General features: G+C 38.9%; 1 protein-coding gene across 5 annotated transcripts in view; it reads right to left on the bottom strand.

Moving 5' to 3' along the window:
• PGPEP1 (pyroglutamyl-peptidase I) overlaps positions 1 to 8321 on the bottom strand; it is a 92790-nt gene extending 84469 nt beyond the window's left edge. For 3 of the 5 annotated variants that reach the window (XM_072405020.1, XM_072405019.1, XM_072405021.1), the window contains exons 1-3: positions 8195 to 8321; positions 6876 to 6928; positions 5861 to 5977 (exon numbers count right to left, since the gene is read on the bottom strand). In XM_072405020.1, coding sequence (XP_072261121.1) covers positions 5861 to 5977; positions 6876 to 6928; positions 8195 to 8228 — 204 coding nt within the window. In that variant the 5' untranslated portion in view covers positions 8229 to 8321. Of the gene's footprint in view, positions 1 to 5860; positions 5978 to 6875; positions 6929 to 7280; positions 7399 to 8194 lie in introns of those variants that run through there. The other 2 variants (XM_072405023.1, XM_072405022.1) reach the window with 2 other exon arrangements.
• Between the last annotated feature and the right edge of the window lie 5124 nt (positions 8322 to 13445).

Genomic DNA, 13445 nt, shown 5'->3' with positions numbered 1-13445 from the left:
GTCGAGAGGCCAATTTCTTTTGATTTGGAAACCAATCAGGAGTGTTGGCTAATCTGGCTAAGGGTGCTGATGGTACCATTCTAACTGACCTTCAAGTGAAAAAGGATATCCTGGAGTTTTTACAGCCGAATCTACTCTGCATCCATGAATAATAATGGAGTGCAATTTTTGTTTGCAGATAGGATCATTTAAAAAAAAAAAAAAAAAAAAAAAAAAAGTACTTCATGTAATATCATAATCTACTAAAGTGAATTATCAGGTCCACATAGTTTTACCACTGACTTTAATAAAGTTTTGGTTAATGAGTTGCATAAATCAATAACACCTTTTTTATTTATATTTTGGATCAGAGAAAAACAAAAAAAAAAAAAAGGGGAGTACCCACCCACTGGCTTTAATGTCTACATACAACTGATCTCCTAAAAAAAAAAAAATGAAGATCCACAGCTCCTTATTGGTGAAATAGGCTTAATTTACTATTGAACCAGTATTTTTTTTTCTTAAATTTGGCACTCCAAAGTTGATCTCCATATTGTGAATAAAGATCGGCAGCTACCACCATTTGCATAATTGCAAACGTCGGTACTAGATTATGTTAACAACATGGGCTCTTCCCCATCATCCTGGAACGAAGGCCTTTGACAATGAAAATGAGAAATGCCTTGAGAAAGTATGTATGGGGATTTCAGGAGTATCCTTTTGTTACAGGGGTCACAAGGCTGTTATTTTTCACCCCCGGAATTTACTAGCTGCTCACATCACCCGTAAGATGTGACACTCGCATCCTCCTGGTGACGCGAGTAGCATTGTTGGTGGATCTAGGGAAGTAAGCAGGGCGGGGACATCCCCATCGCATCACACGGCAAGATTTGACATCCTCCGGGTGATGTGGTGGAGTGGTGGAATTTTTTGCTAAATTCTTTTTATGCAAACATGTATGCTGCTCTGTTTGCAAAAAAAAATTTAGCCAAAATTTTTAAAAAGTTAGCAGAGCAGCACACGTTTGCAGGAAAAAAAAAAAAACACAAAAAATTTCAAAAAGTTTGCAAACGTGTGCGGTTTGCTACGTTTTTTTGTTCATGCAAACGTGTGCCACTCTGCTAACTTTTTGAAAATTTTGGCTAAATTTTTTTATGCAAACGTATGCTGCTCTGTGTTTGCTAACTTTTTAAAATTTTTTACGAATTTTTTATTTTTCTGCAAACATGTATGCTGCTCTTTGCTAGCTTTTTAAAAATGTCTTTTTCATGCAAACGTGTGCTGCTCTGTTTGCTAACTTTTTAAAAATGTTTTGCTAATTTTTTTTTGGTTTTATGCAAACATATATGCTGCTCTGTGTTTGCTATCATATTCTTTCCAACCTTCACCACACTGTAAAAGAACATATCCTAAAATACCTTTTTTATTTTGTTTTATGCAGGTACGCTTGACAACAACAAGGTGCTGCACACCTGAGGTTTGCAAGAAGCAGAAAATAGGAACCTGTGACCAAGGATGACATTTGGCTGTTTTTGGGCTTGGTGTTCCTGCAGGGAGTTGTGGGAAAACCCGTGCAGAAGTGGTACTGGTCCAAGAACAAAATGATTGCCACTCCATTCTTTGGCACAGTCATGCCAGAATACCGCTTTTCCCTCATTGTGTCACAACTGACAATTTCTACACATCTCCTGAGCTTTATGAGTTCTTTCTGCAAGACAAAACAGATATCTATGGAACCATTAGGGCTAACCTGTGCAACCTGCCATCAATGTTTGGAAGCTTAAGACAGGAGAAATTGTTGCCTGGCAGAAAGGCAAGATGATGGCCACGAGATGGCGTTACAAGAAAGATGTGTGTCTGATGAGTACTGTCCATGATGCCTCCACGGTTCTGGTACACACAAAACGTGGGAAGGAAGTGATGAAACCACAGGTGGTGATTGGCTACAACAACACCATGGGAGGTGTCAACAGAGCTGGCCAAGCCATGACATTCTACCCAGCGATGAGGAAACAGCAAAGGAAGTAATACAAAAAGATTTTCAGGCATCTTGTTGAGCAGTGTCTATGGAATGCCTACATTCTGTACAGAAAAATTGTCAGAGGCCTGTAAATCATTCAGGCTTCATTTTGCAAGTTTCCAAAACCATAGTCAAGAACCACCAAATAGCATCAGTAGATATGAATAAACCTGGACCTCGTGCTTCCACCGCTGTCAACCCAGAACTCCTGACTGGTCATCACTTCATTGAATACATCCCACGAACCCAGAAAAAGGCGGCACCTACAAGGATGTGCGTGGTTTGCTGCTCAAAGACCGATGACAGAGGAAGGAAGAGACGCAAAGAAACCAGGTTCCACTGTCCTGACTGTGATGTAGGACTTTGTGCAGCATCCTGCTTCAAAATCTACCACACCCGGGATGTCTACTAAAAATGTAATATTTAATTTTCTAAAATCTGCATTTAATATATATATTAATAAATATTTCACCCTTGTTTGGAAAATTTCAGTGAGAACATTTTGATAAGTTTTTTTTTTTTGATAAATTACATTGTTTTGGTCTATTTTTCATATTTATGTTTTATAATTATTATATTATAATTTATGATTAATCCTAAGAATTACAGGCCCACAATATAAACAAAAATTTCTTTGCAAAATAAATAGGATCACTTTTTGCATAAAAAACTGACAGAATTAGAATGCTAGGGGGGTTTAATATTGTCCTCTGGGTAAATACATACCATACATAATGTACTGGACAATCAGGGTCACATGGAGAGATTTGCTAATGTGCAGTGGGATTTCCAACTATCACTCCATGCAAAAATCAGCTAAGACGGCGTCATACTTTTATGTGGATTTAAGAGTGCACTTCTCTCCTCACGACTTCTTGAGGAGACTTCTCTCCTCAAGAACAATTTAAACAATCTCCTCCAACTCATGGGGTCAGAGAGCTTAACCAAGTGGGTAAATCTGAAATGAAAATTTTGAACCCATTGGCTTAATTCTACTTTACCTTTACTTGTGAAAGTCAGAAATACTAATAGATTAAATTCCTCCAGAAATATAAATGTGTATACTAAATGTTTATTTACCACATAATCTATTTTTACCTGTGGAACTAACAAACGGTCACTTAGATGCAATAATGAATTTTCCAATATTTGAATTGCTCCCCAAGTTTTTAATAATTTATTTAGGTGGCCATTTCTTTTTCAGGTATTTTCAGGATCAATACCCATCACAGAATGAGCTCATAGGGTTACAACTATAACCTGTGATTCTTCAATAATGTTTACTTAGCAAGTTAACAGATTTATTGAGGTTTGGTGTGTTAAGCTACGTACACACGTCAGATTTTTATCGCCCGATAATCGGCATCGGCCAATTATCGGGCGAAAATCTGCCGTGTGTACAGTCGGTGTCGTCCATCGTCCGGAAGACCGACCTGCCGGATCCACGGACGATGGACGACAGCCGATCCTAATGAAAGGGGAGGGGAGAGCGCGCAGCAGGGTGCCGCTCCGTCGCTCTCCCCTCTCCATAGAGCATGAACGGTGCTGTATGTACAGCACCGTTCATGCATCGTGCACTCCCTTGTCGTTGGAAAGGATCGTGAAAGATCCTTTCCAACGACAAAAATTGGAAGTGTGTACGCAGCTTTACCCTGGATGAAGTTTACCCTTTTCTTTCATCATCTCTATCTACTACCTGTTCGCGTGACCCAATTCCCTCTGATCTACTCCGTGCCCATTCCTCCACCCTAGCCCCTGCACTAAACCCAACTATTCAACCTCTCTCTTTCTACTGGTATCTACCCCTCTGCTTTCAAACATGCCATTTTTCTCCTCATCTTGAAGAAACCCTCTCTAGACTGCTCCCTACCTTCTAGCTACCTCCCTTTTCCCATATGTTTCCAAACTCCTTGAGCGCCTCATCTATAAAAGACCGGTCACTGATTACCTGAACACCAACTCTCTCCAGTCTGGTTTTCGAGCTGCCCATTCCACCAAAACAGCCCTTACTGAAGTGGCCAATGACCTCATCAGAGCCAAGTCTCAAGACAACGTTTCCCTCCTCCTTCTCCTAGATCTTTCCTCCACTTCTGACACTGTTGATCAGCCCCTTCAAATCCAGATCATGCACTCCACTGGTATCAGTGACACTGCTTCCTAAAAGTTTCTTTAATGGTAATTCCTCCTCTTCCACTCTCCTACCTGTTGGTGTTCACCAACAGTCGGTCCTTGGACCTGTTCTCTTTCTCTGTACACATCATTTGGTAGTCTCATATCCTCCTTTGGTGTACAGTACCATTTGTATGCCGATGACACTCAAATCTATCTGTCCACCCCTGACTTGTTTCCTCCTGTCCTGGATAAAGTTTCATGCCGTCTTTTAGCCATCACATTATGGATGGCATACAGATTTCTGACACCCAACCTGGATAAAACAGAACTCATCATCTTTCCCTACTAAAATTCCACGTCTCCCCGACATATTTTTAACTGCTAACAACACTGTTATTCGTCCCTCCCCTCAGGCACTTTGTCTTGACGTCACCTTCGATTCTGCCCTCCCTTTCACCTCTCATATTCGGAACATTTCCAGGTTCTGTCACTTTCACCTGCAAAACAGCTCCAAAATTCGCCTTGTCACCAGAGACCACTAAACTCTTTGTACACACTCTTAACTCTCGTCTGGACATCCTCCTCTCTGGTATTCCACTAACTCGACTCTCTCCTCTACAATATATTATGAATGCTACAGCCAGATTCATCCATCCTTCTCAACTCTTCTGCTGCATCTCTTTGTAGTTCTTTGCATTGGCTTCCATTTCACCTTACAATCAAATTCAAGCTCCTGTGCTTTGTCTTCAAATCCCTCCACAGTTCTTGACTCACTTAACTTTCCCTTTAATACTCCCATGACTTCCTCACTCAGAACCTTGTCACACACACGGCATCAAGACTTTTCTCGAGCTGCCCCGACTCTCTAGAATGGTCCTCCTTTGTCCTATTCGTTCATTCTACACATTTAAAAGAGCAATAAAAAAAAATAAAAAATAAAAAACCTCATCTAAACTGGGCACAAAAATGCTTTTTTCTTTGCTTAAGGTATAAAATTTGTTGTCTGTGTAGTTACATCCAGCAATGACCACGAAGCAAAAGTATTTAATGAGCACGAGTTTTGGTTTATTTTGGTGCAAAGGCAAAGTCTCAAACTGAAAGTAGATCTAAACATTAAGACCAATGGGCATGTAAATATATATTTCTGAAGAGATTATTAAAGATAATTTGCATCTTGAGGCTACAATTTTGTTTTCATTTAAGTTATTATTATTATTACACAGTATTTATATAGCGCCATCATATTACACAGCGCTGTACAAAGTCCATAGTGGTGTCACTAACTGTCACACAAAAGGGCTCACAATCAAATGTCCCTACCGTGACATGAAGGTTTAAGGGTTTATGCACATGGGCAGCAAAGTTTCAGGGCAGTTACAACATTCTCATTACCAGCAACACCTGTGGAAGACAAAACATTTGCAGCAAAAACATTTCGCATCTCACCCATGACATGGAACACATCGGGGCAGCTAACCACTTGCCACCTTCAAATTCTGTGCCACACACAAATATGTTATTGGATCATTTTTTTCTCAATAAATGCATGACCAAATATACATTTTTTGATATTATAATTATTTTTTTATGTACTTTAGGGACATTTCAAAATCAGATGATTTTTTAAGTCACATTCATACAAACATGTAGACTTCACTTGAATATAAGATTCACAAGCTTTCAAGCACTATTGTATATATTTAAACTGTATTAACTTCATAAATTGAATAATTAACTCCCCCAACTCACCTCAGGGTTATATTTCATCCATAAATCAGGGATTAACCTTTGTACAGTCTGATATTCAACTGGAACTTCATACACATGCAAATCGACCCCATCTCCTAATCCAATCTTTTCCAGTTCCTGCAAGAACATAATATCTATTTGCATAAGTAAAGGGTAGGTGCTTTATATTTACTTTCATCATATTTGTGAGCTGTCCAGATAATAAATGCAGAAAAAAAGCAGGACTGCTTACTTGTATTGCCAATTATCTCTATGTAGCTAATTTTCCCCCGTACTGTAAAGGGAGCTAAATGCAAGGCTTAGTTTTTTGCTACAGAGAAGCAAGAAGCGGCATGCACGCACACAGAAAAAAACAGCCTGTCGTAGGATATATAAGACGAAAGCCTGTAAAATGTCCTAAATTGTTCTTTGTATTATACCCCTATAAGTTTTGCCCGTCCCATACATTTGGTTTTGACCAATGACCATGACCATTCTGTGGGTCCAGGAAGAAAATAATAAGTCATATTATTATACTGAAGAAGGGCACAATTTTTAGCATTTATTAGACGCTATGTTTCAAAGCAGACACACCTGCACTCAGGTAGAGTAACAGTAAAGCACTGTGGAGGTCTAGTGGGCAGAAATCCAAGCCTCAATATGTAAACACAAATGTGATAAAGTTAAAATATACCATTGACAAACATTCACTAAAATGGGGTCATATACCTGACAGATACCTAGTGCTATTTATTGGTCTCCAAGCCGGATATTATTGAGGCAATTAGCCCTTGGACTGGACTTAACAGACTGTATTGACAATATGACTGAGGGTTAGCTCAGACCAGTGGTGCAGATCTGTCTAGTGACTGAACAGTTAAGCAGCTTGCAAGATGCAAACTGCCAGGAACCACTATTCCGTGCTTCTTGATGAACAGATCTGTAAAAACACCCTTCTTAACCATTATTGTAACAAATCTTTTATCATTAATTATTAATCTGACATTGCTGAATGAATTTATCGTAAATCACTAACCTGTACGGCCACCCAACTTGCATTGACTGCATGCTCGCCAAAAGGACCAAACCCTGCAGAAACAATGAGAAAGTTGCAACATAATTCAGCATTGTGGCCTATGAGCTCTGTAACCGATGAGAAAAAAAGTCCACAATTTATTGTACAAATTACCTGCCAAACGTATTTTTACATTTTTTAGTACAGTATTGCACATGGAATGTACCATTTTTGTTCCTGCCTTAATTATTACAGCAAGTTAAAAGAAGGCTCAAAATAAACTTGGGATGACAAGGTTAGCTGGGACAGCATTTTAAAGTTTGACATTCCACATTTTGTAAGAATAGCAATCTTAGCTTATAAAAAAAATGAATTTATAAAAGCCTACAGACTTTATCTTTGTGCCAAGTAAAGAGGTCATCTCACCTGGCAGCTTCTTGGTGTGGCCAAGTAGGAGATTCGCAATGTGCTTAACAAATTGGTATGACAAATTGCTTTGAACTCCTTCATATGCTCTCCAGGCTGCACCAAATGCACTTTGGATCACTAATAAAATACTCAACTCTTGTTAACTCTATCCACACCTTTCTCTTTCCTGTAAACAGATTTCAAGTGATTTTCATGTGCTGTGACAATTACAGGCAAGGGACACTCTCTCAAATAAAACCTCTGTTGAATGAACTACAGTCCTACAAAGAATATTTAATAGAATTCAGATTAGATAAACATATATCCATGAGGGTGCTCTCGGTTTTAAACACACACCCATGCCACCAACAATGAAAAAAACATGTTGCCAAGAATCTTGTTCCATTCTATTACCTTAAAATTAAAAGCTGGCTAAAATCACCTGAAATAACTCACAAGATCATGGACAGCATTGTCACCTGCAGCAACCAACTTTCACTCAAGAGAAGTTAATAATATATGTCTATGGAAACACAAAACCAGCCTGAAGCAGGTCAAATGGAGGTCAGATACATGCATGTCAACTCATTACAAATGACAAGAATACCATGCTGATAGCTCCTTAAGGTAAGCTTGGAATCAGTATTTTTCAGGAGGGCATCACTGGCTAGTACTGAGAGAAGGAAATTAATGGGTGCAATGTAACACGCCGCATTATGTACAAATTTTCATGCAAATGCATCTACTATATAGCAGACCTTACAAAACAAAACAATAGTAGCTGACAGGCTTCCACAAGCGTTAATAGGAACCCGTATCAAAAGACAATGAATATATAACAGACATTTACATGGTGCATTGAAAAGTAACACCTATAAACCGGTGGCAGACTCTTTAGTCACAATGCTTAGCGTCTTTGTCCTCTTACTTACCTGTTACTACCACACACTTCCTACGCTTCTCCATGGCGCTGAAGGGAATTCCCTGTTTGCCACACTGCACGCCTGAACAGCACGGCTGTCAACTAGAGCTTTCAACTGAGGGCAGCCAGCATTCTCCTGTCACGTGATCCGTCTATACGCGTCCCACCCTGCGTTCCGAGCCTCTCTCTGGCGCACCCATGAAGCTTTGAACCAATCACAGAAGAGACTGATCCAGAACAAGTTGAGGCGTGAGCGTCAGTTTATAAGTGAGGGGAGCTATAGCAGAAAGCAAGTGCGGCATGGTGAGGCTGTAAATGTGGAAGCTTCCTCTTCTTTTGATACGATATTGATATTATCTGCTAATTTTTGTAAATGCAGGATGAACTCCTAAATGTAGAGTAGTCATAAGTAGGGGTAAACCATCATTTGAGAACAAGTGTTTTGGTAATACCTGTCTAGGGGAATTACACCTACTTTTTGCCTTTTATTTTCCTTCATGTTAACCACCTAAGCGATAAGCCCGACCTTGGTCCAGGCTTCAAAAAGTTACAATTATCGATAAACCCGAGTTTTTCTCACTGTATGAAAATACAGTGACAAAAGTTCGGGTTTATCGATCACTTACCTGGTCCCGCTGCGATCATCCATCCAGCGTCGGGTGTCCTCTCCGGGAGGAAACCGGCCGACTTCTTCTCCCTCCGTGCGTGTACGTCGGCGCGTGTGCGGGAAATTCAAACTGAAACTCATTCAAACACATTTTGTATTGGATTGAATACAAACTCCTGTATCCAATCAAATACAAAATAATTAAAAATAAATACAAAGTATGTAATTGGTAAACATCTCTGCAGTCTATTCCTCTTTAATACAAGAAAGTACTTTGCTAGCTTTAAAAATTGCAGCTTGGCATTGCATGCTGTTATACAGTCTATGATCTACCAGATCCCTCCAGTTCCTTTTCCATTTCTGACTCCCCTTAAATTTGTATTCCCCCTAGACAGTATGAAGCATGCATGTTGTTAGCCCCTAAGTGCATAACTTTACATTTATCTATATTAAATGTCATTTGTCACTTGGGTGCCCAATCAAACAGTACATCCAGGTCTGCTTGTAGATTATAGACATCCTGTATGGACATAATTCCATTACATAGTTTCGTGTCATCTGCAAACACAGAAATGGTACTTTTAATCCCAAACTCTATCATTTATAAAGATGTTAAACAGTAAAGGTCCCAACACTGAACCCTGGGGTACACCACTAATAACCTTAGAGCATTCAGAGTATGAACCATTAATTACAACTCTCTGGATGCGGTCTTTAAGCCAGTTCTCTATCCATTTACAGATTGACTTTTCTAAACCTATAAACCCTAACTTACATATTACCTGTCTTTGGGATACAGTGTCAAATGCTTTAGCAAAAAAAAAAAAAAAAAGTACATTATATCAACTGCTACTCCCCTGTCTACCTATTTACTTACTTCCTCATAAAAAGAGAGTAAATTTGTTTGACAACTTTGGTCTTTCTTGAAACATTTTGCACATTTCATCTCCTTTTTACATCTTTTGTTATATTCTTTATAGTTTTCAAACGATGAAGATGATCCTTCTTTTTATATTTTTGGAATGCCCTTTTCTTGTTCCTTATGGCTTTTTTAACATCAGCTGTGAGCCATATAGGTTTTAATTTTAGCCTCTTAAACTTATTACCCATTGCAATATATTTTTCAGTATGCTTTTGTAGAACAGACTTGAAAGATTCCCATTTCTCTTCAGTGTTCTTTGAGGACAATATTTTCTCCCAGTCCAAGTCACAGAGAGCTGCCCTTAATAATAAAAAAAAAATAGTTCTCTTAAAATTAAATGTTTTTATCTTTTCTGTTTTTGCTTCCTGTTTACAGCCTACATTAAATTAAATCATTTCTAGTTGGGGCTTCTATAAACTGTACCATAAAATTATCTTGTATTAAATTCACAAATTTCCTCCCTTTTGCTGTTTCTGTAGTGCCACTATCCCAGTCAATGTCAGGGTAGTTGAAATCTCCCATGACTAAAACACTTCCACTTTTTTCTGCTTTTTCTATCTGTGCTAGTAGTTGATTTTCTATTTGTTCCTTAGCACTGGGGGGCCTATAGCAGACTCCAACACCACATTCAACTCCACCCATAATGCCTAAACCTCTTCGCTCCATCCGCAATTTCTTCTTTCACATTCACTTTTAGATCACTTGTCACATACAGGCACCACCACCTTTCGTTTGACTACATCATGAGAAATAAACAAAGCACTGGTCAACTCAGCAACGCCAAAAGACCTGGACGTCTACGGAAGACAACAGTGGTGGATGACCGCAGAATCATTCCCATGATGAAGAGAAACCCCTTCACAATAGCCAACCAAGTGAACAACACTCTCCAGGAAGTAAGCGTATCGATATCCAAGTCTACTATAAAAAGAAGACTGCATGAAAGTAAATACAGAGGGTTCACTGCAAGGTGCAGGCCACTCATAAGCCTCAAGAATAGAAAGGCTAGATTGGACTTTGCTCAAAAACATCTAAAAAAGCCAGCACAGTTCTGGAAAAACATTCTTTGGACAGATGAAACCAAGATCAACCTTTACCAGAATGATGGCAAGAAAAAAGTATGGAGAAGGCATGGAACAGCTCATGATCCAAATGCAGGCAAATTGATTGGGAGGCGTTTTTTTAATACGGATGGACAATGACCCAAAATATACAGCCAAAGCAACCCAGGTGTTTACTAAAGCAAAGAAGTGGACTATACCTAAATGATCAATCACCTGATCTGAACCCAAATAAGCATGCATTTCACTTTGTTGAAGACTAAACATCGGACAGAAAGTCCCACAAACAAACAGCAACTGAAAGCTGCTGCAGTAAAAGCCTGACAGAGCATTCAAAAGGAGGAAACCGAGCACCTGGTGATGTCCATTAGTTCAAGACTACAGGCTGTCATTGCCAGCAAAGGGTTTTCAACCCAATTATTGGACAAATTATAAAGCTTAAATTTCTAATTACTTTTGAGCTCCTGAAATGAAGTGACTGTGTTAAAAAAAGGCTTTAGTTCCTCGCATTTTTATGCAATCTTTTTGTTCAACCCACTGAATTAAAGCTGAAAGTCTTGCAGTTCAACTGCATCTGAGTTGTTTCATTTAAAATTTATTGTGGTAATGTACAGAACCAAAATCAGAAAAAAGTTGTCTCTGTCCAAAAATTTATGGACCTAACTGTACATGCACCGAATAAAAGAGATGAAAAATCAAAAAATTTCAACACTCAAACACCATTTGATGCTCATTTTATTAATGCAACATTTTAATAATGAAAGATACAAAACAAAAGCTATCATACAGTGATGGCTGGTCAAATATTGCTCCTCGCTCACCATTTCTGTACCAAAGAGCAGAAACTTCACCATACAATGCATCCTGTCAGGTATAGGGGACCACTAACCTTCTTTGTACACCAAAATCTCTGCAATGAATACTTTCAGAGAAATGCAAATAATGTGACAGATAACCAAGGCGTACATGTTGTTACTACTACATCTTCAGGGCCCTACATCCCCCTGTTCCTGGGAAATTAGAGTTCACAGAAGGTAAGTGGCCAGATATATGTGTAGCATGGTATAATAGCTATAGTATATTCTATCTTAACATTTTACAGTGAGTTAGCCACAAGAACCCCCCACTTATCCTAAATTTTAGAATACCTTCCGCTTCCTTTTCAGGAGAAATTGGGTTTCAAAAAAAAAATAGCGGACATTTAAAATAGAGAAAAAAGAGAAAAGAAAGGCTTTTTTGACATAATCATATATATTTTACCTGTGACTTAACATGGAAAGCACAAACTGATTGTGAGATGGTACTATACTGTACCATGAGAAGTTTATCATATAATTCCATATGAGCTTTTCAAAAAGCATGTGTTTTGTTTCAGATGTGTTTCGCCTTAATTGGCTTCTTCAGGGGAGGGTAGAGACTTGAATAGCAAATGTATGATTTCCTGTGGTACAAATTAATATACGGAAATGCCAAGTTTAGTTAGGTGTACTAGGTGCTTAATAAGGTAATTATGTTTTGGTTTTTTGGGGGAAGAGAGGAAAAGGGAAGGAGACATTCGTGGATAAGGAAGAAAGGGTCAAAAATTCCCACAAGGAATGGAGGAGGCTGAAGATTATCCTCAGGTTTTAGAAGAATTTTTTTTTTTAAATAATGTATTCAAAGAGGCGTCAACAATGTAGGTTATGGTTGAGGGTGATATCTGTCCAAGTAATATAAAACAAGAGGTATATATTATCTGTGTAAAGGTTCAGAAAGAACAGTTGGAAGGGACAAGCAGAGCGCCCCATGGTATGGTAAAAGTGATAACATTTTAGTTAGGGGGGAGGGGTTAGCCACAAGATTCCCTCACTTATCCTACTTATTTCCCTTTCTCTACTATTAACCTCTCTGGTGGTAACCCCCGACTGTGGTTCGGGGTAAAAAAAACATGCTGAAAGCGATAACCCCGAGCCACACTCAGGGAAGCTAAAAACATTAAAAAAAAAACACTTACCTGGTCCCATTGGCGTCCTCAGGCGTCCTGCCTATCAGATCCCATCCTCGGGCTGCGTCCTCTTCTGATCTTCAGCCGGCGAATGCACTGACGTTCCCCGGGTATTCCCAGTGCGTGCGGGAGGCGCAGCAGGAAATTTAAATAATTTTGTATTGGATTCAATACAAAATACCTGTTAAATCCAATACAAAGTATTCATTACATATATAGTATACAGTGGTACCTCGGTATAAGTCTGTTTTGGAATAAGTCCAACTTGGTCCAAATAAGTCCTGTTTGGACAGGAAAAATTTTGCTTGGTATACAACCTTTGCTTATTATACATCCTTTGTGCTAGAACTTGTATGGGTAAAAATGAGTCAAAACACCACGCGCTACCCTTATTTACCTCTCTCAAGACAAATCCACGATTGCCCACGAGCGTCGGTACGCCAGTTGCTACCATTGAACAAACCATGCTATATCCCTGTGAATTACATAACATCTCCTCCTCCTCCCTTCTCAGCACCATCCGAGAAGGCACTCAACTATTCTCAGCAAGGTAAAGTGAGGTTAAATTTTCATTTATTTCATCTAATTGCTTTTATATTTATGTACTTCAGTATAAGCAGTGTTTAATTTTTTTTTTTACAACCCTATCAATGAATAATATGCCAATAACTATAGGATTTTTTTCAT

Source organism: Pyxicephalus adspersus, chromosome 3, assembly GCF_032062135.1.
Source record: "Pyxicephalus adspersus chromosome 3, UCB_Pads_2.0, whole genome shotgun sequence".
In the NCBI taxonomy this organism is placed as follows: domain Eukaryota; kingdom Metazoa; phylum Chordata; class Amphibia; order Anura; family Pyxicephalidae; genus Pyxicephalus; species Pyxicephalus adspersus.
This window is presented reverse-complemented; position numbering and strand designations above follow the sequence as displayed.